Source organism: Apium graveolens, chromosome 7 (genome assembly GCF_009905375.1).
Source record: "Apium graveolens cultivar Ventura chromosome 7, ASM990537v1, whole genome shotgun sequence".
In the NCBI taxonomy this organism is placed as follows: domain Eukaryota; kingdom Viridiplantae; phylum Streptophyta; class Magnoliopsida; order Apiales; family Apiaceae; genus Apium; species Apium graveolens.
Genome location: NC_133653.1, coordinates 265,065,554 through 265,086,994, shown reverse-complemented (window position 1 = coordinate 265,086,994; position 21,441 = coordinate 265,065,554). Strand labels below are relative to the sequence as shown.

Below are 21,441 nucleotides of genomic sequence, written 5' to 3'. Positions count from 1 at the left end.
GCACATATTAGCTCCCTCGTATAAATACAAGGGGATATACATTGAATGTAGACAGCAATTTTGCAGAAGATCGGTAAAGAACTCATTGCTTAAATCTTTCGTTCGTCTTTCACTCACACATACCACCACTACTTTGTTTTGTTCTCATCGTTTCTAGTAAGTTCAAATCCCTCATCTCAAATCAAATTTCAATTTTTCTTGATTTCTGAAAAAAAAATGACAAAGAAATCAAAGGTTTCTGAAAAAGATCGAATTAGCGATTTGCCTGATGCACTACTACTCATAATCCTTTCATTGCTTCCAACTGAACAAGCAGTGCGTACTAGTATTTTATCCAAAAGGTGGCGGCCACTCTGCATTTCACTCCCAAATCTTGTTTTTTACCATCGAAATTGGAGGGATTCTGCAATAAATTTCGCCAACTTTGTTGATCGATTTTTAATGCATCGGCCGAATGATTTGAAAATCGAGAAATTTGGTTTACACTGTGTTGAAGATTACTATTTGGACCGTGTTGGTGACTGGATACTCAATGCGCTTGAATTTGATGCAAAAGAGATAGACCTTTGGTTCAGGTTCAGAGAAATGTTCGTATTGATGTATGAAGTGTTCTTCTGTACCTGTCTTGAAAAGCTTCAACTAAGTGGTAAAATATTAGTTGATATTCCTGAGAATGTTAAGTTTTCGAGCCTTCGGTTTCTTAAATTCGATGAAATTACGTTTTCAAGCTATGAGTCAATTGGTGAGCTTTTGATCAAGTGTCCGGTGCTTGAAGTATTATATATTTCGGGTTGCAAATGGCTTAGCGGATGTTGTCTGCGTATTAGTGGATCTGCATTAAAGAAGTTTTCATTGGTTTCTTATTCGCGAATTGATGAAAAATCTACTCTTGAAATTTCAATTGAGACACCAGGATTAGAAACTCTCATACTTGATTCTTTCGCATCCGATGATATCTTAATCAAGAAGAATTTGCCGTTCCTAACAACGGCTCAGATTGAAGTCGTACAGATTATAGAAGGAGTTGCACCCAGCAGTGTGTTTGGTGATTGCACGTTTGGCCTGCTAAATAAGATTACTCACGTCAAATCTTTAAGTTTAGGAGGTGAAACTGTCGAGGTAAGTGTTTTGCCTAAATGTTAACATATATATATGAGCTAATAATTTTCATCTTTGCTGTGAATTTACATGACTTTCATGTTTTGTCTTCTCTTTTTATGAAGGCCCTCAATCGCGCATATCATTCTGATTTTAGCACAGTTCATAATGGCTTTCCTCCATTCCATAACTTGACCGACTTGAGTATCAGTGTTGATGAAGCATATTGTGGACAAACTTTACTGTATGACTTCCTTGAAAACTCACCAAACCTAGAGAGCCTTTTCTTTCCACAGGTGAGTTTTAAAACTGAGATGTGATGGAGTTGTACAATAGATTCTGAACTTATGACTTTTCTTTCGTTTCAATTGTTAGGGACTTGTTGATACTTTCTCTGATCAAACTTGGCGCTTCACGTGGGCCTGGTCATGGTCACATACTGCAGAATGTTTATCAACGCATCTCAAAACAGTAGATATCGGAGAATTTTCTGGTACAGTAGATGAGTTATCATTCGTTGAATACTTGCTAGCTTTTGGAAGTGCTTTGACAATTGTATCAATTACTTCATCAAATTTGCATGGAGGTAAAGAGGTCCGGGAAGAACTGTTAAAGTATGAAAGAAAGTCAACAACTTGCAAGCTTAATCTTTTCTTTTAATTGATTCTGCTAGCAACATGCTCTTCAAAATAACAAAGTGTATGAGGTACAATTTCTGCACTAAGCTTTGTTTTCTTTTCTTTTTACCAGTTTCTCTCTCAGCATTGTTATTAATTAAGCCTTAATTTGTGATGAAATATTTACTAGGTGCATTGTTTAAGAAAGACATTTAAAATGGTAGTTTCTTGATTATTTGATTCTTCTGCTTTTTAAATGTTTAAGATGACGGGAGGATTGGTAAGATGCACAGCAGTGTCACAGCTTGTTCCTCTTGACGTCATCGAGTCATTTCATAGAGCCAAAGGTTAAGATTTAATCCTTTCTAGATTACTAGTAATTAAAAAGAAAGATAAGTAGAGGAAGTTGTACCTGGATTTATCGCCTTAATTGCACACCGTAAAGACTGTGTATTGTGACTTTTAGTTGGCCCTCTCATAGGTCTCGTATGTTTTTTGGCGGATCAGTAGGCTAAATTGTTGCATTCTCATTTCTTTCCACGATTTAATGTTATCTTTCTTTCGGTCTCTATAATCTTCCCCACTAAGATCATTTTAACTTGACCACTGAACACTATTGTGTGGCAATTAGTAGATGCCTGCATGATCTTTATAAGCTGGAAGCTCAAAATCAAAGTTTTACAACTCATTTTCCTCTCTGCCATTAAAAATTAAATCCAGACCTCAGAGTTAAAAATAGCCCCAAATTTTCATTGTTACCTGACTCTTCATTTTACCCCGAGTACCAGTATTGGACATTGGTATAGAGACATGGGTACATTTTTCAGGGCAAAGCATGTCAACTTTTCAAAGTAGTACTACTAAGTCCATCCGCGTAACAAAGCCTAAACACTATAATGTATATGTCCTGAAATTAGACACTTTTATAAGGCTGAAAAGTCCCTGTCCTTTCCTTTTATATGCTTTTCCATACTTATTTTTGCAAATATGGCCTACCAGGAACTCGTATAGTGGGAGCAATTCTTTTGCATAATTGTCTTTCTTGAATTTTCTAATTCGTTAAGTTTTGCTATAAGGTAATTGGGTTGTGGATTTTAAATATGAAATGAATGTTGCGAATTTAGGTCACCAGAAAGAAAAAAGAAATCTAGATGAGATGTATCTAGGTTTCCTCGAATTGTAAATGTTTTGTCTATTGTGATTTGGCTGATCCTCCTAAAGGTCTTTCTATTTGTTGCCTGCTATTGGTTTGCGAGTTGCTTGATACTTGTTAGCAGTATTAAGTGCTTATCATTTTTTTTTCTTTATCACTACTTCGCAATTTCTTTCTATTAATATCCACTTTCTTTCTCCACTGAACTTTCCAACATATCCACTGATCGATAAGCAATAACATATCCACTGAGCCTAGGTTATAACCAATGATAAGCACTTTGCAACACTAGTTTAGTCAGAGATATAGTCTGTAACAGTCATTGTATAGGCTTCATAAGCTAGAAGCACATAATCCTGGTTTAAAATTTCGTTTGCCTTAATTCTGGCACTCTCTCTCTGCCATTAGTGGAGGAATATTTATCGTCCTAAACTGAACTGTCCAACATAGCTCTAAAATATGCTTCCAAATTCTAGAAGTCCTTAATCTTACGAGGCTACTATTTCTGCACAGTTTTTTTGTTTTTCCGTTTCTTTCAAGTAAGCTTTTTGGGAAGGTAATTAACTGGGCTGTTGAAGAGCATAAAGATATTCATTTGTAGGTGTGTGCAATTTTTCTTCATGGCCAGATCTGATCCAATTTCTTCACGGCCAGTTTGATCCAAGTTAGGGATGTCTTAATTTTACATATATAAAAAATTAAACCTGTTACACGCTAACAACAATATTCCAAAAAGCTACTATTTCTGCTGTATTTGAAACTGAAGAAGTTTAGAATAAAAGCCATAATCAACAAACCCTCTTATAGAATACAATGTACTTGGCGATCTAGTAAGTATAATTAATTTATGTGTTCTAATTATATAGTGAATAACCTATCAATGTATAGTAGCTAACATTATGTATGAAATTTTTTAATCTGCTATTATAGGTGAAATTTCTTCTTTAACTTTGAGCCTTATGATGAGTGCTAGCCAGTGAGTAAAGGTTGAGGGTTTGCTGCTGAACACAAGTCAGTTGCAGGGGAGCTGGGTCTCTCGACGATCTTCTATCTTGTGCCTAAAAAAGATGCTTAATATGGAGGAGCTGCATGCATTTTCTTCTTAATCAATCTTTTATGATTATATGTTGCTACTATCTATAACCATCTATAGAGATTTCCTCCTTTCATTTTATACAATTTAAGTTGTGTCTTCTGTCTGTTTTTTTTTTTGCCAGACTGTGTTTAAGTGCAATAAATTAGAGATTTGCACAATTTGTTCTTAAACCTATGCTCATAAATTAACTCTTGAATTTCAGCTATTTATAGTCGAAATATAGTTCATGCTGTGTATTATAGCTATACAATCACGGCAAAGAAATTATTGCATAATTTCTGCTTGAGCACGGATGAAGTAGCCGGCAGATGAGGGGGCCAAAAAAATCATTAAAATAGTCAGTCAAATAAATACAAGAATAGTAGTAAAAAAATTATATTGAAGCTCTACGTTCCTTTAGATTGCGAAATATATCTATAATTGAGTCAATACTAAAATTTTCGCTATTTTTTTTCCAATATAAATTAGCATACAATGATCGAGAAACTCATCGTGATAATTCTAGGTAATAGTCTTTAATCAACAATAAAATACATAAAATTAAATTATGTTTTGAATAGTAGCAAGTAAAATTTTGAGCAATCACCTAAAAATTAACCTAATTAGGTATTGAAATTAGGGATTTAACCTAATTAGGTATCAAATTTTCAGTAAAAAGAGCTTCCGGTTTTATGTATATTATATATTTAAGGTTATTTAAGAAATGTAAGAAAATATAATGTATATGGTTCTAATAATTACGTTATTTATGCAATTACCTAGGATTTAAATAAAAAAATTATTATTATGATATGATTACAGCAATTTTTATTATTTCATTCAAAATAAAGAATTAGAGCAATTGAGGAGGACTAAAATAAAAGAATAATAATCATAATATAATTTCCAATAATTTTATTATTTCATTATAAATATAAAATTATGAGGTAAATATGATTAAGGTGAACAAAAAAGGGTGAAACAATTTTGATATCAAAATACCGTCTCAAAAAGGGGTCCTTATATTTGATTCTCTAACCTTGATGTCTTTTGAAATATGATCAATTAAAAAAATAGATCAATTAAAAATATTGTTATAGCTTTATCAACAGGACAATGCTTGCATAAAGAATCGATACTGTTGTTTAAGTCACATTGTTAGGCTTATACACAGACCATTAGTAAGGTTTGTAAACAAAAGCCTAGCCTCTGCAAACTTATCTGCACATTAATGTTAAAAACAACCCCCTGATTAGTGTTATAGGTCACGATATTGTCTCAGGAAAAAAGATAATATAACAATGAGAGAAAGGTATCAATGTCAAGGTAAAAACAGGTTCAGAATGATTCTGGAGTACTTGAGAACATAGATTAATACTAAAGACCAAATATACGAATTTTAATGATAATATCCGAGTACAGACCAGTTAAGAGCATAAATCGATACAACTCACCAAGCATACGAATTTCAATGATTGTAAATTTATGTTATCATTGTAAAATGTGGTCCTTTAAACTGCTGTACAGAGAGAATGAACCAAGTAAACTAAGTTGGTTTTTGTTATGAAAAAACCTTAAATTGGTTAATGTAAGAAAAATGATTGTATCGTAAAATATTAATGTAACTGTAATGAACTTAAAATTTTAATATTTTATTTTATATATTCAAAATCTTCAAACCAGTCTTACTTTATATTCGATTTGGTCATATAATAAAAATCTCAACTTTATTATAAACCCCTTCATAACCCACTCTTTTATTCATATACAAAGAGAATATTTAATCATTTTCAGATTAGCTAACCTATTAAATTTATTTGCTGAAAAAAAATTTATTTTATATAAAGTCTTCAAAAAAAATAAGAATTTAGTATATATACAGGAAAATATTATTAAATTTTAGATATCTAATTATAGGTTGTTAATATTTAATGATAAATCGATACAACTGACCAAGCATTCGAATTTCAATGATTATAAATTTATGTTTTCATTGTAGAATGTTGTCCTTTATCTTACTGTACACAGAGGATGAACCAAGTAAACTAATTTAATTTGTGTTATTTCCATCAACTTAATACGCTCAGGAAGAATGTATGCAGTAACTTTTTTAGTGCTTTTATCAAACACAACAACCTGCTGGATGCATTTGTCAGGAACTATCAAGTATCAACTATTTATACCTGGTGGCCGACGCTGAAAATAATTTTAGGGGTTCCGGAAAATAAAATATATTAGCGACTTTTGAGTTTAAAGTCTTATTTTAGTTAGATTATGAGAAAAGTTGAAAAAATATAGGGATTTTTTAAAGATTTTCAGATGTTAAATTGATAATTTGTGTACATCCAATTTAACTTATAGTTCTCTACTTCAACTACCAATTTGCTCATGCACACATAGTAAGAATTAGTTCAACACAAAGGGTCATCTTCAGGGACAAAACATAACTGAAAACCAGCTACAATAGAGACATTTCCCTTTCATTTAACATACTAAATAGCTTATATTGGAGAACTCAGGGGGCAGAGACCCCAGGACTCCCCCTAAATCCGCCTCTGTTTATACCTGAGATTCAGGAGTTAATTATCCTAAATAAAGACAGAGCTTGGGATTAACAATGAAACTATATTTCTTTCTGGTGATTTTATCATACACACCAGGAACTATATTTCAGCTATAAATAGCTGAAATTCAAGAGTTAATCATCAGAGCATAGGTTTAAGAACAAATTGTGCAAATCTCTAATTTATTTTGAACACAGACAGATTACACACCTTTAATTGTAAAAATGAAAGGAGGAAATATCTATAGATGGTTATAGTAGCAACATATAATTATAAAAGATTGATTATGGGATATTAAGAAGAAAAGGTATGCAGCTCTTCCATATTAAGCATCCGTTTTAGGCACAAGATAGAAGATACCTAAGGAGACCAGCAACCAGCTGACTTGTGTTCTGCACATAAAAAATCACATTGTTAGATTACTTAAATCACATACTAAAAAAAAATTCATACAGAATCTTCGCTATTAATTATAACACTATTTCATAAATACATTGATAGGTTATTCACTATAGAATTAGAACATAGAAATTAATTATACTTACTAGATCGCCAAGTACATTGTATTCTATAAGAGGGTTTGTTGATTATGGGTTTTATACTATACTTCTTCAGTTCCAAAAACAGAAGAAACAGTAGCTTTTTGGAAGATTGGTGGTAGCGTGTAATCGGTTTATTTTTTTGTATGTAAAATTTAGACATCCCTAACTTGGATCAAACTGGCCGTGAAGAAATTGGATCAGATCTGGCCATGAAGAATAAGTGCACCCACCTACACATAAATATCGATAATTTGCAGCCTTGTAAGATTAAGGACTTCTAGAAATTGGAAGCATATTTTAGAGCTATGTTGGACTGTTCAGTTTAGGACCATTAATATTCCTCCATTAATGGCAGAGAGAGACTGCCAGAATTAAGGCAAACGAAATTTTAAACTAGGATTTTGTGCTTCTAGTTTATGAAGCCTATACAGTGACTGTTACAGACTCTGACTAAACTAGTGTAGCAAAGTGCTTATCATTGGTTATAACCTAGGCTCAGTGGATATGTTATTGCTTATCGATCAGTGGATATGTTGGAAAGTTCAGTGGAGGAAGACAGTGGATATTAATAGAATGAAATTGCAAAGTAGAGGTAAAGAAAAACAATTGTTTAGCACTTAATATGGCAAATAAGTATCGACCAACTCGCAGACCCAATAACAGGCAACAAATATAAAGACCTCTGGGAGGATCAGCCAAATCACAATAGACAAAACATTTACCATTCGAGGAAACCTAGACACATCTTCATCTAGATTTCTTTCTTCTTTCTGGTGACCTAAATCCGCAACATTCATTTCATATTTAAAATCCACAACCCAATTACCACAGAAAGAATTAGCGAAGAAGAATCCCTGAAAGATAATTGCTCCCACCAATATTCGAGTTCCAGGTAGACCATATTTGCAAAAATGAGTCTGGAAAAGCATATAAAAGGAAGAGACGGGGACTTTGCAGCCTTATAAGTACGCGGATGAAATATTATAGTGTTTAGGCTTTGTTACGCGGATGGACTTAAAAGTACTTTGAAAAGTTGACATGCTTTGCCCTGAAAAATGTACCCAAGTCTCTATACCAATGTCCAATACTGATACTCGGGGCAAAATGAAGAGTCGGGTAACAATGAAAATTTTGGGCTATTTTTAAAATCTGAGGTCTGGATATTAGTTGTTAATGGCAGAGAGCAAAATGAGTTGTAAAACTTAGATTTTGAGCTTCCAGCTTATAAAGATCATGCAGGCATCTACAAATTGCCACACAATAGTATTCAGTGGTCGAGTTAAAATGATCTAGTGGGGAAGATTATAGAGATTGAAGAAAGATAACATTAAATCGTGTAAAGGAATGAGAAGGCAACAATTTAGCCTACTAATCTGCCAAAAAACATAAGAGAAAGATGACCTGGGGTAAGCATAGTAATAAATTAGTATTTGGCACAATAATATCGACCAACTCAGAAACCTAATACCAAGACAAAAAACACAGAGAACTATGAGAGGGCCAACTAAAAGTCACGATATACTGAGTCTTTACGATGTGCAATTAAGGCGAGATATCCAGGTACAACTTCCTCTACTTATCTTTCTTTTTACTAGAAACCTAGAAAGGATTGAATCTTAACCTCTGGCGCTATGAAACGGCTCGATGACGTCAAGAGGAACGAGCTGTGACACTGCTGTGCATCTTACCTATCTTCCGGTCATCGTAAACATTTAAAGAGCAAAAATGACTCAAATAATCAAGAAACTACCATTTTAAATGTCATTCTTAAACAATGCACCTGGTAAATATTTCATAACAGATTAAGGCTAAATTAAAATCAATGCTGAGAGAGAAAACTGGAGAAAAGAAAAGAAAACAAAAAAAAACTTGATGCAGAAATTGTACCTCATACACTTTGTTATTCTGAAGAGCATGTCGCAGAATCAATTAAAAGAAAAGATTAAGATTGCAAGTTGTTGATTCTCTTCCATAGTTTAACAGTTTTTTCCGGATCTTTTTAGCTCCCAGCAAATTTGATGAAGAAATTGATACATTTGTCAAAGCACTTCCAAAAGCTAGCAAGTATTCAACGAATGACAACTCATCAACTGTACCAGAGAATTCTCCGATATCTACTGTTTTGAGATGCGTTGATAAACATTCTGCAGTATGTGAGCATGACCAAGCCCACATGAAGCGCCAAGTTTGATCAGAGAAAGCATCAACAAGTCCCTAACAATTGAAAAGAAAGGGAAGTCATGATTTCAGAATCTATTGTACAACTCCGTCACATCTCAGTTTTAAAACTCACCTCTGGAAATAAAAGGCTCTCCAGGTTTGGTGAGTTTTCAAGGAAGTCATAGAGTAAAGTTTGTTCACAATATGCTTCATCAACACTAAGACTCAACTCGGTCAAGTTATGGAATGGAGGAAAGCCCTTATGAATTGTGCTAAATTCAGAATCATATGTGCGATTGAGGGCCTTCATAAAAAGAGAAGACAAAACATGATAGTCATTCAAATTCACAGCAAATATGAAAATTATCAGTTCGTATATATGTTAAGATTTAGGCAAAACACTTACCTCGACAGTTTTACCTCCTAATTTTAAATATTTGACATGAGTAATCTTTTTAAGTAGCCCCAACACGGAATCACCAAACACACTACTCGGTGCAACTCCTTCTACTATCTGATCGACATTGAGATCAGCGCTTGTTAGGAACGGCAAATTCTTCTTGATTAAGATATCATCGGATGCGAAAGACTTAAGTGAGAGAGTTTCTAATCCTGGTGTATCAATTAAAATCTCAAGAGAAAATTCTTCATCAATTGGCGAATAAGAAACCAATTTAAACTTCTTTAATTTAGATCCACTAATACTCAGACAACATCCGCTATGCCATTTGCAACCCAAAATAAATAATTCTTCAAGCACTGGACACTTGATCAAAAGCTCACCAACTAACTCATAGCTCGAAAACGTAATTTTATCGAATTTAAGAACCCGAAGGCTCGAAAACTTAAGATCTCCAGGAATATGATAAATTAATATTTTACGACTTAGTTGAAGCTTTTCAAGACCGGTACACAAGAACACTTCGTCCATCAATACGAACATTTCTGTGAACCTGAACCAAAGGTCTATCTCTTTTACATCAAATTCAAGCACATTGAGTATCCAGTCATCAACACGGTCCAAATAGGTATCTCCGCCACAATGTAAACCAAATTTCTCGATTTTCAAATCATTCGGCCGATGCATTAAAAATCGATCAACAAAGTTGGCGAAATTTATTGGGGATTTGTTACGATTTTGATGGTAAAAAACAAGATTTGGGAGTGACATGCAGAGTGGCCGCCACCTTTTGGATAAAATACTAGTACGCACTGCTTGTTCAGTTGGAAGCAATGAAAGGATTATGAGTAGTAGTGAATCAGGCAAATCGCTAATTCGATCTTTTTCAGAAACCTTTGATTTCTTTGCCATTTTTTTCACAAATCAAGAAAAATAAAATTTGATTTGAGATGAGGGATTTGAACTTACCACAAACGATGAACAAAACAAATGATGGTATGTCTCAATGAAATAGGACCCAAAGATTTAAGCAATGAGTCTGTTGGGCGTCTTGGTGATTTAAGCAGACTTTCTTATCGATTCTTTATCAATTCTGAAAAAAAATTGTCTACATTCAATGTATATTCCCTTGTATTTATTTTATATTAATTATTTACCTCACAAAAAAAGAAAAAGGTGTCCGGTAATAATAACTAATGAAACAAATCTTTATTTTATTATCTTGGACCTGATCATATTTTCCTTTTTGGGTTCATAATTAAATATTATTCTTGTGTAATACTTTATATTTTTTTTAGAGTTGATGATCAATTTGAGGATTGAGGCATTACAAGTTTATTTTTGATTATATTTTAAAATACATGATTGATGTATTTGGAAAATGTCCAAAATATTAATATTAATAATAATGGGTTTAATGTACTTTTTACTATTAATAAAAATCAGTTCTGAAAATAGCATTTTTCTTTTTATATTATCTTAGAAACGTAAATTAACTATGCTTTTATCAAAGAATGGGAACGGGGTCATGCTTTTCTTTCTCATTGGACCATTCTTTTCTATCGAGCCAATCAAACTTTTAACAAACACTTTCTCATTAATGTGTAATGAAAATACATTTTTAAAAATAATTTAAAAATCAAATTTAATTTCCTAAATTAATAAAAATATATATTAGGAGTGTCTTTCGCACAATGAAATAAGAAATGTGTTTTTTTATGTGATATAAAGGGCATTATTCAGAATTATGGTATTTTGTGTTTTTTTTTGAATTGCTATAAAAAATTGCCAATACCCATCTGTTCGCTAAATATAATTTAGTTTTTTTTTGAAAATTTAATTTACTATGTTGGACCTAATTATATTGCCTGTTCGAATCTTATTTTTTTGTTTTCGTTAATAAAAAAAATATTCATATTAACGGACTGATTAGCTGCACAATAGGTCCTCAATTTAATGAACTCCGAAATTGGTGCTGGGATGAAACACAATTAGAATTTCAGAATTTATCCATAACTGTCCGAAATTTTGCGTCCACGTTTATATCTTTAAACAATAATGAGCCTCTTTCCACCTTAGAATGCATATGACATGAATGATGGAAGAAAACCTCACTGTCTGGGCAAAAAATGTTAAGGGCCAAAATTTTTTTAAGTACATGTAATTTATTATTTTTTGACGAAAAGAGCAATTTTATTACTCAACTTATATCAGCCGCAATACATTCTTAAAGTTAACATAAAGTTTACTGTTATTAATAATTCGGTCTGGGAATGAACACGACTCCTTTGTAAAGACATTTGAACATTATGGAGTGGTAACAATAAAAAGATAGGATGAGAGAATGTGCCAAACTGTATTTCACTCAATAATGCAATACACACATTGAGTCCATAAACCTGCATACCAGGTCCTTTTAATCTCTCAGAGTACTACTAACAAACTAGAAATGAAAATACTGTAATGTCATATACCAAAACAGCTGTAGATACTTGGACACTACTACCAGTAAGACAATGACATGGTCCCAACATTACACTAAGACAGACACATCAACAGTAATACACACTACTATAATGTATATTACATTTCCGCTTTATTGAAAATAAACAGGATTAACTAAGAATAACTTCAATATTCCCCCTCAAGTAGAGTGGAGGTTGAAGCCGAGAATCCAATCTTGAGGAGAAGGAAATTGTGTCGCATCACTAAGAGAGGCTTTGTGAGAACGTTTGCAAGTTGAAGATGAGATGTCACATGAGTTGTTGTAATCACGCCTTCACTGATCTTGTCTCTAATAAAATGGTAGTCGATTTTAATATGTTTGGTTCGTTTATGGAGGACCGGGTTCGCTTCAATGGACAATGCCGCTTGATTATCACTTTTAATGATTGTTGGATGTAAGTATGATAATCCCGTTTAGCAAAAAAAAAGTATGATAATCCCATATCCTTCAATAAGCTGCTGAGCCAAGTCACTTCACAACAGGTCAATGCCATGGCTCTATACTTTACCTCCGCTATTGAGCGAGCAACTATAGACTGCTTTTTGGTCTTCCACGAGATAGGAGAAGTGCCCACCAACACACAATAGCCAGAAGTTGATTTTCTGGTGTTGGGACAGCTAGCCCAATCACTGTCACAATATGCAGTGAGCTGGGCATTAGATACGTCCAGTTAATGGTCAAACCAGTCCTCCATCGCAGCCACAGCCAAAACAGCACGCACTGTTGTCATTTTTGCTACCGGCGTGAAAGTTTCAACATAAATAACTCCATATTTATGCTTGTAGCCCAGTATCACCAAGCGAGCCTTATACTTATCTATTGACCCATCTTCCTTGAACTTGATTTTAAAAATCCATTTGCTGCCTATTGCCTTTCTGTTGGGAGGTAAGACTGTTACTTCCCATTTGTTGTTCTTCTCCAATGCATCCAGTTCTTTATTCATGGCTTTAATCCAATGTGTTTGTTTGACAGCTTGGTGAAAATGTACTAGATCACTTTGATGGATTATAGCTGCTAAGAAACATTTGAAATCAGGGCTGACTTGTTGCGAGGTGATTGCAGGTGCACTCAAGGCTCTATGCTTTTGGGTTATCACAAAATCACTCATCCAGGCAGGCTGTTTATGTAACCTTGTGGATTTTCTTAGTTCTTGATGCTCTACCTCTCGACCGCCTTCATCTTCTTCATCACTCTCTTCTTCGTGATTTATAGAATTTTCCGGAAGCTCCTCTAAGATTCGATTCCCAGTCACCCCCAACATTATCACAATTTAATATGGACACTAAAGGCAATTAATGCCCCAAATATGGCCACCAGTGTTCCACTTTTCGACCCATTACTGGGCTTTCGAGTGAGGGGGAATGTGGTATTAGAGCTTAGGCTGGCGGGAGAACTAAGGTTCGATTCCCAGCAACCTCCAACATTCTCATAATTTAATGTGGACAGTAAAGGTAATTAATACCCCAAAGATGGGCACCGGTGTTCCACTCTTCGACCCTTAAATGGGATTTCAAGTGAGGGGGAGTGTTAAATATATGATCCTATGGGGGCCTGTCTCTAAAACCTTAAGTTTTCCAGGAAATGGGCAGCCATGTTAGCAGACCGGCGAATAAACACAAGGAAACTTTGTTCAACTCTAGCAATAGAACTCTACAGCCTTCTAATGCTAAACCAAAAGGTGAAGACATTAGGATTTTACTCCGAATAGTCTAGACAGTCACCAGACTGTCTGACTCTAGCTTAACAGACCCCCAAAATTTAGATTTGATCCAACTTAGCGGCTCCTTAATTGTTAAAGCTTCAGCTAACTTAGGTTGAACAACATCATTCATATATACTGATCTAGCTTGCACCAGCACACCCTTCGAGTCCCTTCACTACGAGACCAATTCCACTTGCTGATTATTCTCTAAATGTTGCAGTGTCGACCGTAACCTTGATTATGGCAGTCTGTGGCTTAACCCAAAAAGCAGCTCCATCCTCTATCTTTCTAAACCGGACTAGAGCCTCTGTTGATCGACCTTGGGCAAAGTACATGCAATATTATTAGTACACTTGTGTTCGTACTTTTATAAAATCTATATATCTATTACTATTATATAAAAGACGGAAAATTAAAAGTTTTGGTATGGAACCTGTGTTTGGGTACACATTGAATTTACCTAATTACCCTTATCTATTATATTCTAATTCCAATATATATAAAAATAATAGACTTAATATATATCTGCATATCAATCCGAGAAACTACATGATATTATATACTCTAAGTTACTAAATATACTAGTAATTTTCGTAAAGAATTTAAAGACTTCAAGTATAAAAAAATCTAAATATTTAAAGCCAACATCGTTGATCGAATCACTTAATTAAGTTGTACTCCTTTTTTGACGTTTTTATACGAGTCTTCTGGCTCTCATATAACCAAGCACGTTCTGTATAAATTATATTAATATTATAAGTACTTATTTTTTGGTACTTACATGAAACTACATTAATGTTTCATATAATCAAACATTAAAAGTTTGGTCGTCGGTATTTATTTTTTAATACAGATTGATTTTACATAATTACTCTTACTTATAGATTATATTAATATGATTTTATTAAAGTCAATTACTTGGTGTCAAAAAAAAATTAAAGTCAAATACCCATCTCTAGTTCAGTCTATAATTTCAATTGTATGACCCCTCGGATAAAGTTCTATCAAGCTTTTTATTTGGATAAACTGCATATTCCCTCTCCAAATTACCTGCACCCTTTGTGGCATTGTACTCATGTTTTCAACGCATTCAACTCGAAACTTTGTTTACCCACGAGTTTGTATAATTATTATAATTATTATAATTACTAATAATCAATCAATTATTCTTTTTAACTAAACTAAAATACATTCTATTTAATTGAAATAATGATATTATTTTTAAAAAATTCAATTCACGTAAATTAAAAAATCAAGGGACAATGAATTTTTTCGTTGCCCAACTTATTGTGTGTTTATAAACTTACCACTCAATTATAATTTGTTTGTTTTACTCACCAATGTTAGGTTCAGATTTGTTTTAGTAACTAACGTTAGGTTCGGATTTGATTATTAGTATTTTATCAACTAGTACAAAAGTGTCATTTGTGTCTTATAAGAAAACTTGCATGTGTCTGAGTTTGCTAGATGCATATGGATGAGTCGTATAATGTCTAAATTATATATATATATATATATGTTATATATATATAATCAGTTCATATACATCTGGTCAGAAAAATGTATATATATTGTAAACAAACGCATAAAATCAGTTCATATACATCTGTTACTTTTTAGGTGGGGTACTAAGCTCAAAATCAATATATTAGAAAGAGGCATCCCAATCCGTACTAAAATTATTGGGAAATAAATAAATAATTTAATACAATCAAATTAGCAAACTGATCATAAAATACTAAAAATATTAAAAAATACATATCAATATTTTACCAAACGACACTTTCAAAAATCCAATGAAATCACTAATCACAACTCGTTCATGCAACTCCGTACCCAAAATCAAAACTATAAACCCATCAATTCTAATAAAATCATGAAACAAGTATATATATAAACACAAAAATAGAATAAAGTTGTAATAATGTGAATTTGTATTAAATCAAACAACTCTTGCAAGATATTTTTTTTATAAATATATTTTTGTAACTTATTTTAAGATTTTTTTTATATATAAAAATTTAAACGTTAAATTACTATTGAGAAGAAAAAAAGTTAAAATAATTTATGAAACTACATCTTTTAGGAGTCTTAAAATGCGTGTCAGACTCTCATCAGCCAAGGTAAACGTCTTGAGGGACATATGGTGTATTATATATAAAGATATAGACATATAAAGTTGAATGGTAAGTTCTCGAAACACGATAAGTTGGGTGATGAAAAAAATCTATTTTTCCAAAAATCAAATACATGTAAAGTTTGGACGGTCGGTTTTCCGAATTTTAATAGATATTAAAGTGAAACTCATGTACACATTCAAATTCCAATTCATATTCAATTTTATATTATCCTAGTAAATATTAAAGTCAACGTCTCCTATTAATTTAAATTTTAATTTATATTGAGGTCAACAATTTCTATCAATTTAAATTCTAACTAACATTGAACTCTAGATTATTCTAATCGATATTGAAATCAATTTATTCTACTAATTTAATTTTTATTCAATTAAATTCTAAACTGATCTTTAATATATCAACTAATTTAAAGATTATTTATTCTTAAATAATTACATTTTCATCAGACTTAAAACAAATTTATTTTTTTATCCGAGCTAAAAAAATTAAAAAAAAAACTAGATATAATTAGTTGGATTTGGTTGGTATAATGTGTCTAGAGTTAAAACAAAATTATAAATATTATTGATCGGTCTAATAAAATCATAGTATTGAATCGGGATAAAATAAAATAATTATACTATTCATTACTAAAAACACATTATGCAATTGATCATATTGATCCAGGTTAAAAAAATTATAATAAAACTAAACTAATTAGTTTGATTTGGTAACCTGAAGTTAAATTAAAATGATATAAACTATTAATTCGACGATGAACACAAGTTAAACTAAACTAACTTAACTTTCAATTAAAAAAAAAGTTGTGATCACACGTAGAAATACCAATAAAAATATATAACTGAATGGGTAATAATATTTTTTCAGATACCTCTTCCTAAAAATGTCATGAACATTGATTAATATATTTACCATTAAATTATGTCATTCAAAAATATTAAATGAACGAATTTAGGAATTAAATTCATATTAAAATTTTAAAAAAATATGTAAGATTACAAAAAGTCCATGCACCTGTTTTAGGTTAGTAATATATAATGGCCGAAATATTGAAATTTTTGATTTAACAGTTTTCGGTCATTTATTAATAATATTATTAAATTATTATTTCTATTAACTTACAATTAATTTTTCAACTAAAATATCAATCATTTTTCTCAATTAAAAACATGTTAACTTTTCTGTTTATTACAACTAAAAAATTTCCATCTCCAAAAACAAAACACCAAATAATAATTTATAACTAACCAAATACCTTTTTCAAGTAAAATACAAATTACCCTTCACAATTAAAACATATTAACTTTTTCATTTATTCAAACTAAAATATTTTATTCTCCAAAAATAACGTGGACAAGTCTATATAAAAAAAAGGATAACAACATTGTAATTATTAATAACCAACCAACTAACTTCTTCAGGTAATACATGTTACTTTTTCTAGTTTTTTAACCAAACCCCTGTATTTTCCAACAATTACATGTACAATTTTATTTAATAAAATAAAATAATGATAGTATAATTATCAATAAAAAACAATTACCTTTATCAACTAAAATATATTGTACCAGTTCAATTTAAATATTAATATAAAGCTTAAAAAATTCTAATAAAATTGAAATAAATAGCATACGATCTTAAAATAAGTGTGTACATGGCACGAGTTTTAAACTAGTAAAATTAAAATATCGAACCTCTTATCATCCCTGCAAGCGCTCAAGATAATTTATTTTAAGAGAAATTTGGGCCTTAGGATGTCCTAAAAATTATATGAGATTAAGACATTTTGTAAAGTAAAATTTTATTGGTCAATCTATAAATATAAACACAACCCACTCCCCTTCTATTAAAAAAATACCCATATATTATACTTATTTTTTTACCTCACGCATGTAGGTTGAGATCATCTTTAATCCCTTATTTCAATTAAATAATAAAGGTGTTATATTTTATTTATTATACTTGTGAAGAAGAGAATAAGTTATATAAGAACAAAGAAAAACATTATCTGAATAATGACAATCTGAGTGGGTCAATATTAATTAAATAACTGATAATACATTAAACGACTAGTTTTGTTGTACAAAAAATGAATAAGTGAGGTATGAGTTTGTGGTATAAGAAGACTGGAAAACTTTTATTTTTTCAAAAGAGATAAATTGACGTTTACCTTTACGATATACTTGTATAATCGATTTTTTAAAAATAGTATAATTGCTTATATGCATATTTTTGTTTATTTTTTTTTTTGAATTTGGTCTAATATATTAATAAAAAAATTCTAATAATTAAAATTTGATTTTATAGTGACAAATATTTTTTAGTCGGCGACAACATATTTACGTTAAGTGGAAAATTTTTAATTCACATAAATATATAATAATATATATTTTTTAAGAATTATATAATATAGGTAAAAAAAATATAGGTTCCCCTACTGGGGCCATGGCTACCTTTGACCCATATATAGCCTTGTCCATGTGCACGAGTGTATGAACTTGTTTGCAATGGCATACATCAACTTACTTCGTTCATCCTTACATTATATTCTACAATGATAGTATCTCATCCATGTTCTTAACTGGTCTGTACTCGTAGTAAATATGAAAGTTCATATATTTTGTTCATTCATATAAATTTATGTTCTTGACTATTCTCCAGTTAATGGATACCTCAGTGATCCACAATCTGCGATTAATACAAACAAAATATACGAATAACAGAAAAGACAATAAAAGGATATAACAAGATAAGTTCTCGAGTCCAGCGTATACTGTATCATTAAAGCTATTACAACCCTCACCGTATGTGTGAGTCGTTAGCCTCCCAGGATAAAACGAGAAAACGACGTTGTTGCATGAACAGCGCCTTCGGCGAACAAGAACGGGCAAGAAACTATCACCAGAAGAGAAAAGGGTTTTTGTGTAGGAGGCGGCTGTGAGATATGTTTCGAATGAATAATTAACCATAAACCTGATAATAATAATATATAGGCTCGAGGGAAACGTGTGCGCTACTTTACGCGTAATTGAATAAAACGCGTAAATTAATAATCAAATATGTAATTGAATCGGAATTATTATTTCTCCAAATCAATTATAATAATTCGTAATCAAAAATGAATTAAGAATTTAAGAGCCCATGCCCAGTGGAAATTAAATTTAGCAAAACTATTCGGTAATTATTCGGGCCAATTTTCTGCTACATTCGTGTCTGAATGTTGCACACGCGGGCAAGCTCGAAGACTTCGCAAGCCTCGGATTGTCCCTCGAAAGCGCAAGATTTGCACCCCCCTGTGCACACGTAGGTGTTGGAGCAATACATAAGTAACACATTTGAACACTACATAAGTGTTTTATTATATAAAGCTATGCATTCTCCTTTGCAAATTCAATGTGGGACTTTTATTATTCTACAAAAATTTCCACAACTAAGGGACTAACTTTGGATGATCATATCTCATCCATATCTTAGTCATTTTGAGTGATTCAAAGTGCCTCGGAAAGCTCTCGCGGAGGAGAACACGTTCCAAGAGTCATTTTTCGCGCGCACGCGACATTCGTCCACTCAAACTATGGCTCAAATTGACTCGGCAATGTGGGGCTACTACCCACATTTTCTAACAATCCCCCACATGGATGAGATTGGCATTTCAGTAGCACACACCAGATAGACAGACACGGAGTTGGACTTGGTGACAGTTTCTTCGATCAGATATAGCATGCGATAGGTAGAGAATGCTCCTTGAACCTCCACTCGATTAAGCATACCGACTTTACTGGTAGATAGTGGACATGCTTGTCCTTGAACTATTCGACCGTTTGTGTAAACGATGATATACTTATCTATATCCTTTCTGACTCGTTCAATTCTCATGAGTATGTCCATTTTGGCCATGGAACATCGTCCTGGTTCTGCAGGAGTTTCTAAAGAATTATGCCTCGCAAATCTCCTTTAAATCGGCCCCACTTCTCTCCCACATAGGTGATCTTTATCTTATAGAGATAAAGGACAAGCATATAGTAGTCTATTTTTACTCAACTAAATTCCATGCGTTCACTCCTGAACTCCATGCGTTCACAATAGTAGTCTATTTTTTAAAAAAATCTCACATGTTAACTTCTCTTGTAAATATGTTGACATTATTTCAAAATTATTGTATAAAACTTAATAACTAATGAGGGGTGAGTAAGAGTTTACATTCATGCATTTGTGACGGGTATAAGTGAAAATTTATCATTAAATTTATGTTTTACTAATAAGCATAAAAATTTGAAAAAAACTAGTATTGTAGGAAGAGGTAGTACTAATAATAACTAGTGCAAGCGCATGGCTGCACTGAGTTAGGATTAGCTAAAGGGAGAAATCCACAAAAATTCAAAAAAACTGAATTGGAATCATTAAGTTATTCATGTTAAAAATCATTTTTTTTGCAAATTACAGTAACAAGAATTTTCTAGCAAATTACTTTTTAATAATACCTTAAAATTAGTATTTTCGAAATGACCAAAATATGTGTTACAATTTTCACTGTAGTCTTGTATCATTTTTTCATCATTTTAGTGTCAGTGTCACCTACTAGAATAATTCTAAAACAGTTACAGTCTCAGTTGCATGACTGAGTGGAGAAGCAGACAGAACCAATGAGAAGGACAAGATCTACAACGAGCAAGAGTGTTAAATTAAAATATAATATCAAAATTGAGTTAAATGCAGTTTGCAACCACACCTTAATAACAAATAAGTTTGATCTACACATGCTTTCATAAAATTATTTTGCATCGTACTTGGAAAATGGGTCACAATGCATCGATCCCATCCCCTCGTATCGTTAATTTTGTTGGATTATAAATCTCAAATTTGGAATAAAATTAAAGTCTATAGATTGTTCGAGTTATCTTAGATGTCTGAATGATTTGGTTGTTATGGTATCTTGGAGAGATTTTTAGGAAGTTCAGTTTATAAGAGTAGTAGTGTAGTATTTTTAGGAGTTAATTGATGAGTGATCCCTCATTTTAGCTTTCCTTGTTATGTAAATTTTTCTATATATACATATAGAGTTAATTGCACTTTGCAACCCCCACCTTTCATTTAAAATCAAAATAGTGTAGCTACTTTGTAAAATACAGTTTGCAACCCTTAACTTTCAATATTAACTTCAACATGCATCCCTTCCGATTACAAAATTGAAATTGAGATGGTAACATTAAAAACTAAAATTTCAAATCAATAAAAATATTTTATTTTAGTGCATATTTTACATGAAAAAAATTATACCCCCCGTCCCACTAGATTCTTTATATTGACAAAAGATTGGCATGCATTTTAAAACTTCCGTAAAGTATGGTTCCCTAAATAATTTTAAATATTTTTTCTTTTAAATAAAAATATAATGTTAAAATTTTTATATAGAAAAAAAAATTCTAAAAATAAATTATAGAATTATATTTTGTAGTATCCTTAATGTGTGTCGAGCATGAGGAAAA

The 21,441-nt window shown here is 31.9% G+C and overlaps 2 protein-coding genes across 2 annotated transcripts; one reads left to right on the top strand and one right to left on the bottom strand.

The window, feature by feature from the left end:
• The first annotated feature begins 216 nt into the window (after nucleotides 1–216).
• LOC141674879 (F-box/LRR-repeat protein At3g26922-like) lies at nucleotides 217–4,122 on the top strand. Its single transcript, XM_074481579.1, has 4 exons — nucleotides 217–1,119; nucleotides 1,224–1,394; nucleotides 1,474–1,804; nucleotides 3,799–4,122. The coding sequence occupies exons 1-3, from the start codon at nucleotides 217–219 to the stop codon at nucleotides 1,756–1,758; spliced, it is 1,359 nt and encodes a 452-aa protein (XP_074337680.1). The 3' UTR covers nucleotides 1,759–1,804; nucleotides 3,799–4,122.
• Nucleotides 4,123–9,591: 5,469 nt separating this feature from the next.
• Nucleotides 9,592–10,521, bottom strand: LOC141674878 (F-box/LRR-repeat protein At4g14096-like). Its single transcript, XM_074481578.1, has one exon. It carries the CDS (start codon nucleotides 10,519–10,521, stop codon nucleotides 9,592–9,594), a length of 930 nt encoding a protein of 309 aa, XP_074337679.1.
• Between the last annotated feature and the right edge of the window lie 10,920 nt (nucleotides 10,522–21,441).

Excerpts from the sequence above, each read along its gene's own strand:
- LOC141674878 (XM_074481578.1), bottom strand. The coding sequence starts at position 10,521 with ATGGCAAAGAAATCAAAGGTTTCTGAAAAAGATCGAATTAGCGATTTG.
- LOC141674879 (XM_074481579.1), top strand. The coding sequence starts at position 217 with ATGACAAAGAAATCAAAGGTTTCTGAAAAAGATCGAATTAGCGATTTG. Across the intron at positions 1,120-1,223 it reads TAGGAGGTGAAACTGTCGAG|GCCCTCAATCGCGCATATCA; the intron begins GTAAGTGTTTTG and ends CTTTTTATGAAG. Across the intron at positions 1,395-1,473 it reads AGAGCCTTTTCTTTCCACAG|GGACTTGTTGATACTTTCTC; the intron begins GTGAGTTTTAAA and ends TTCAATTGTTAG.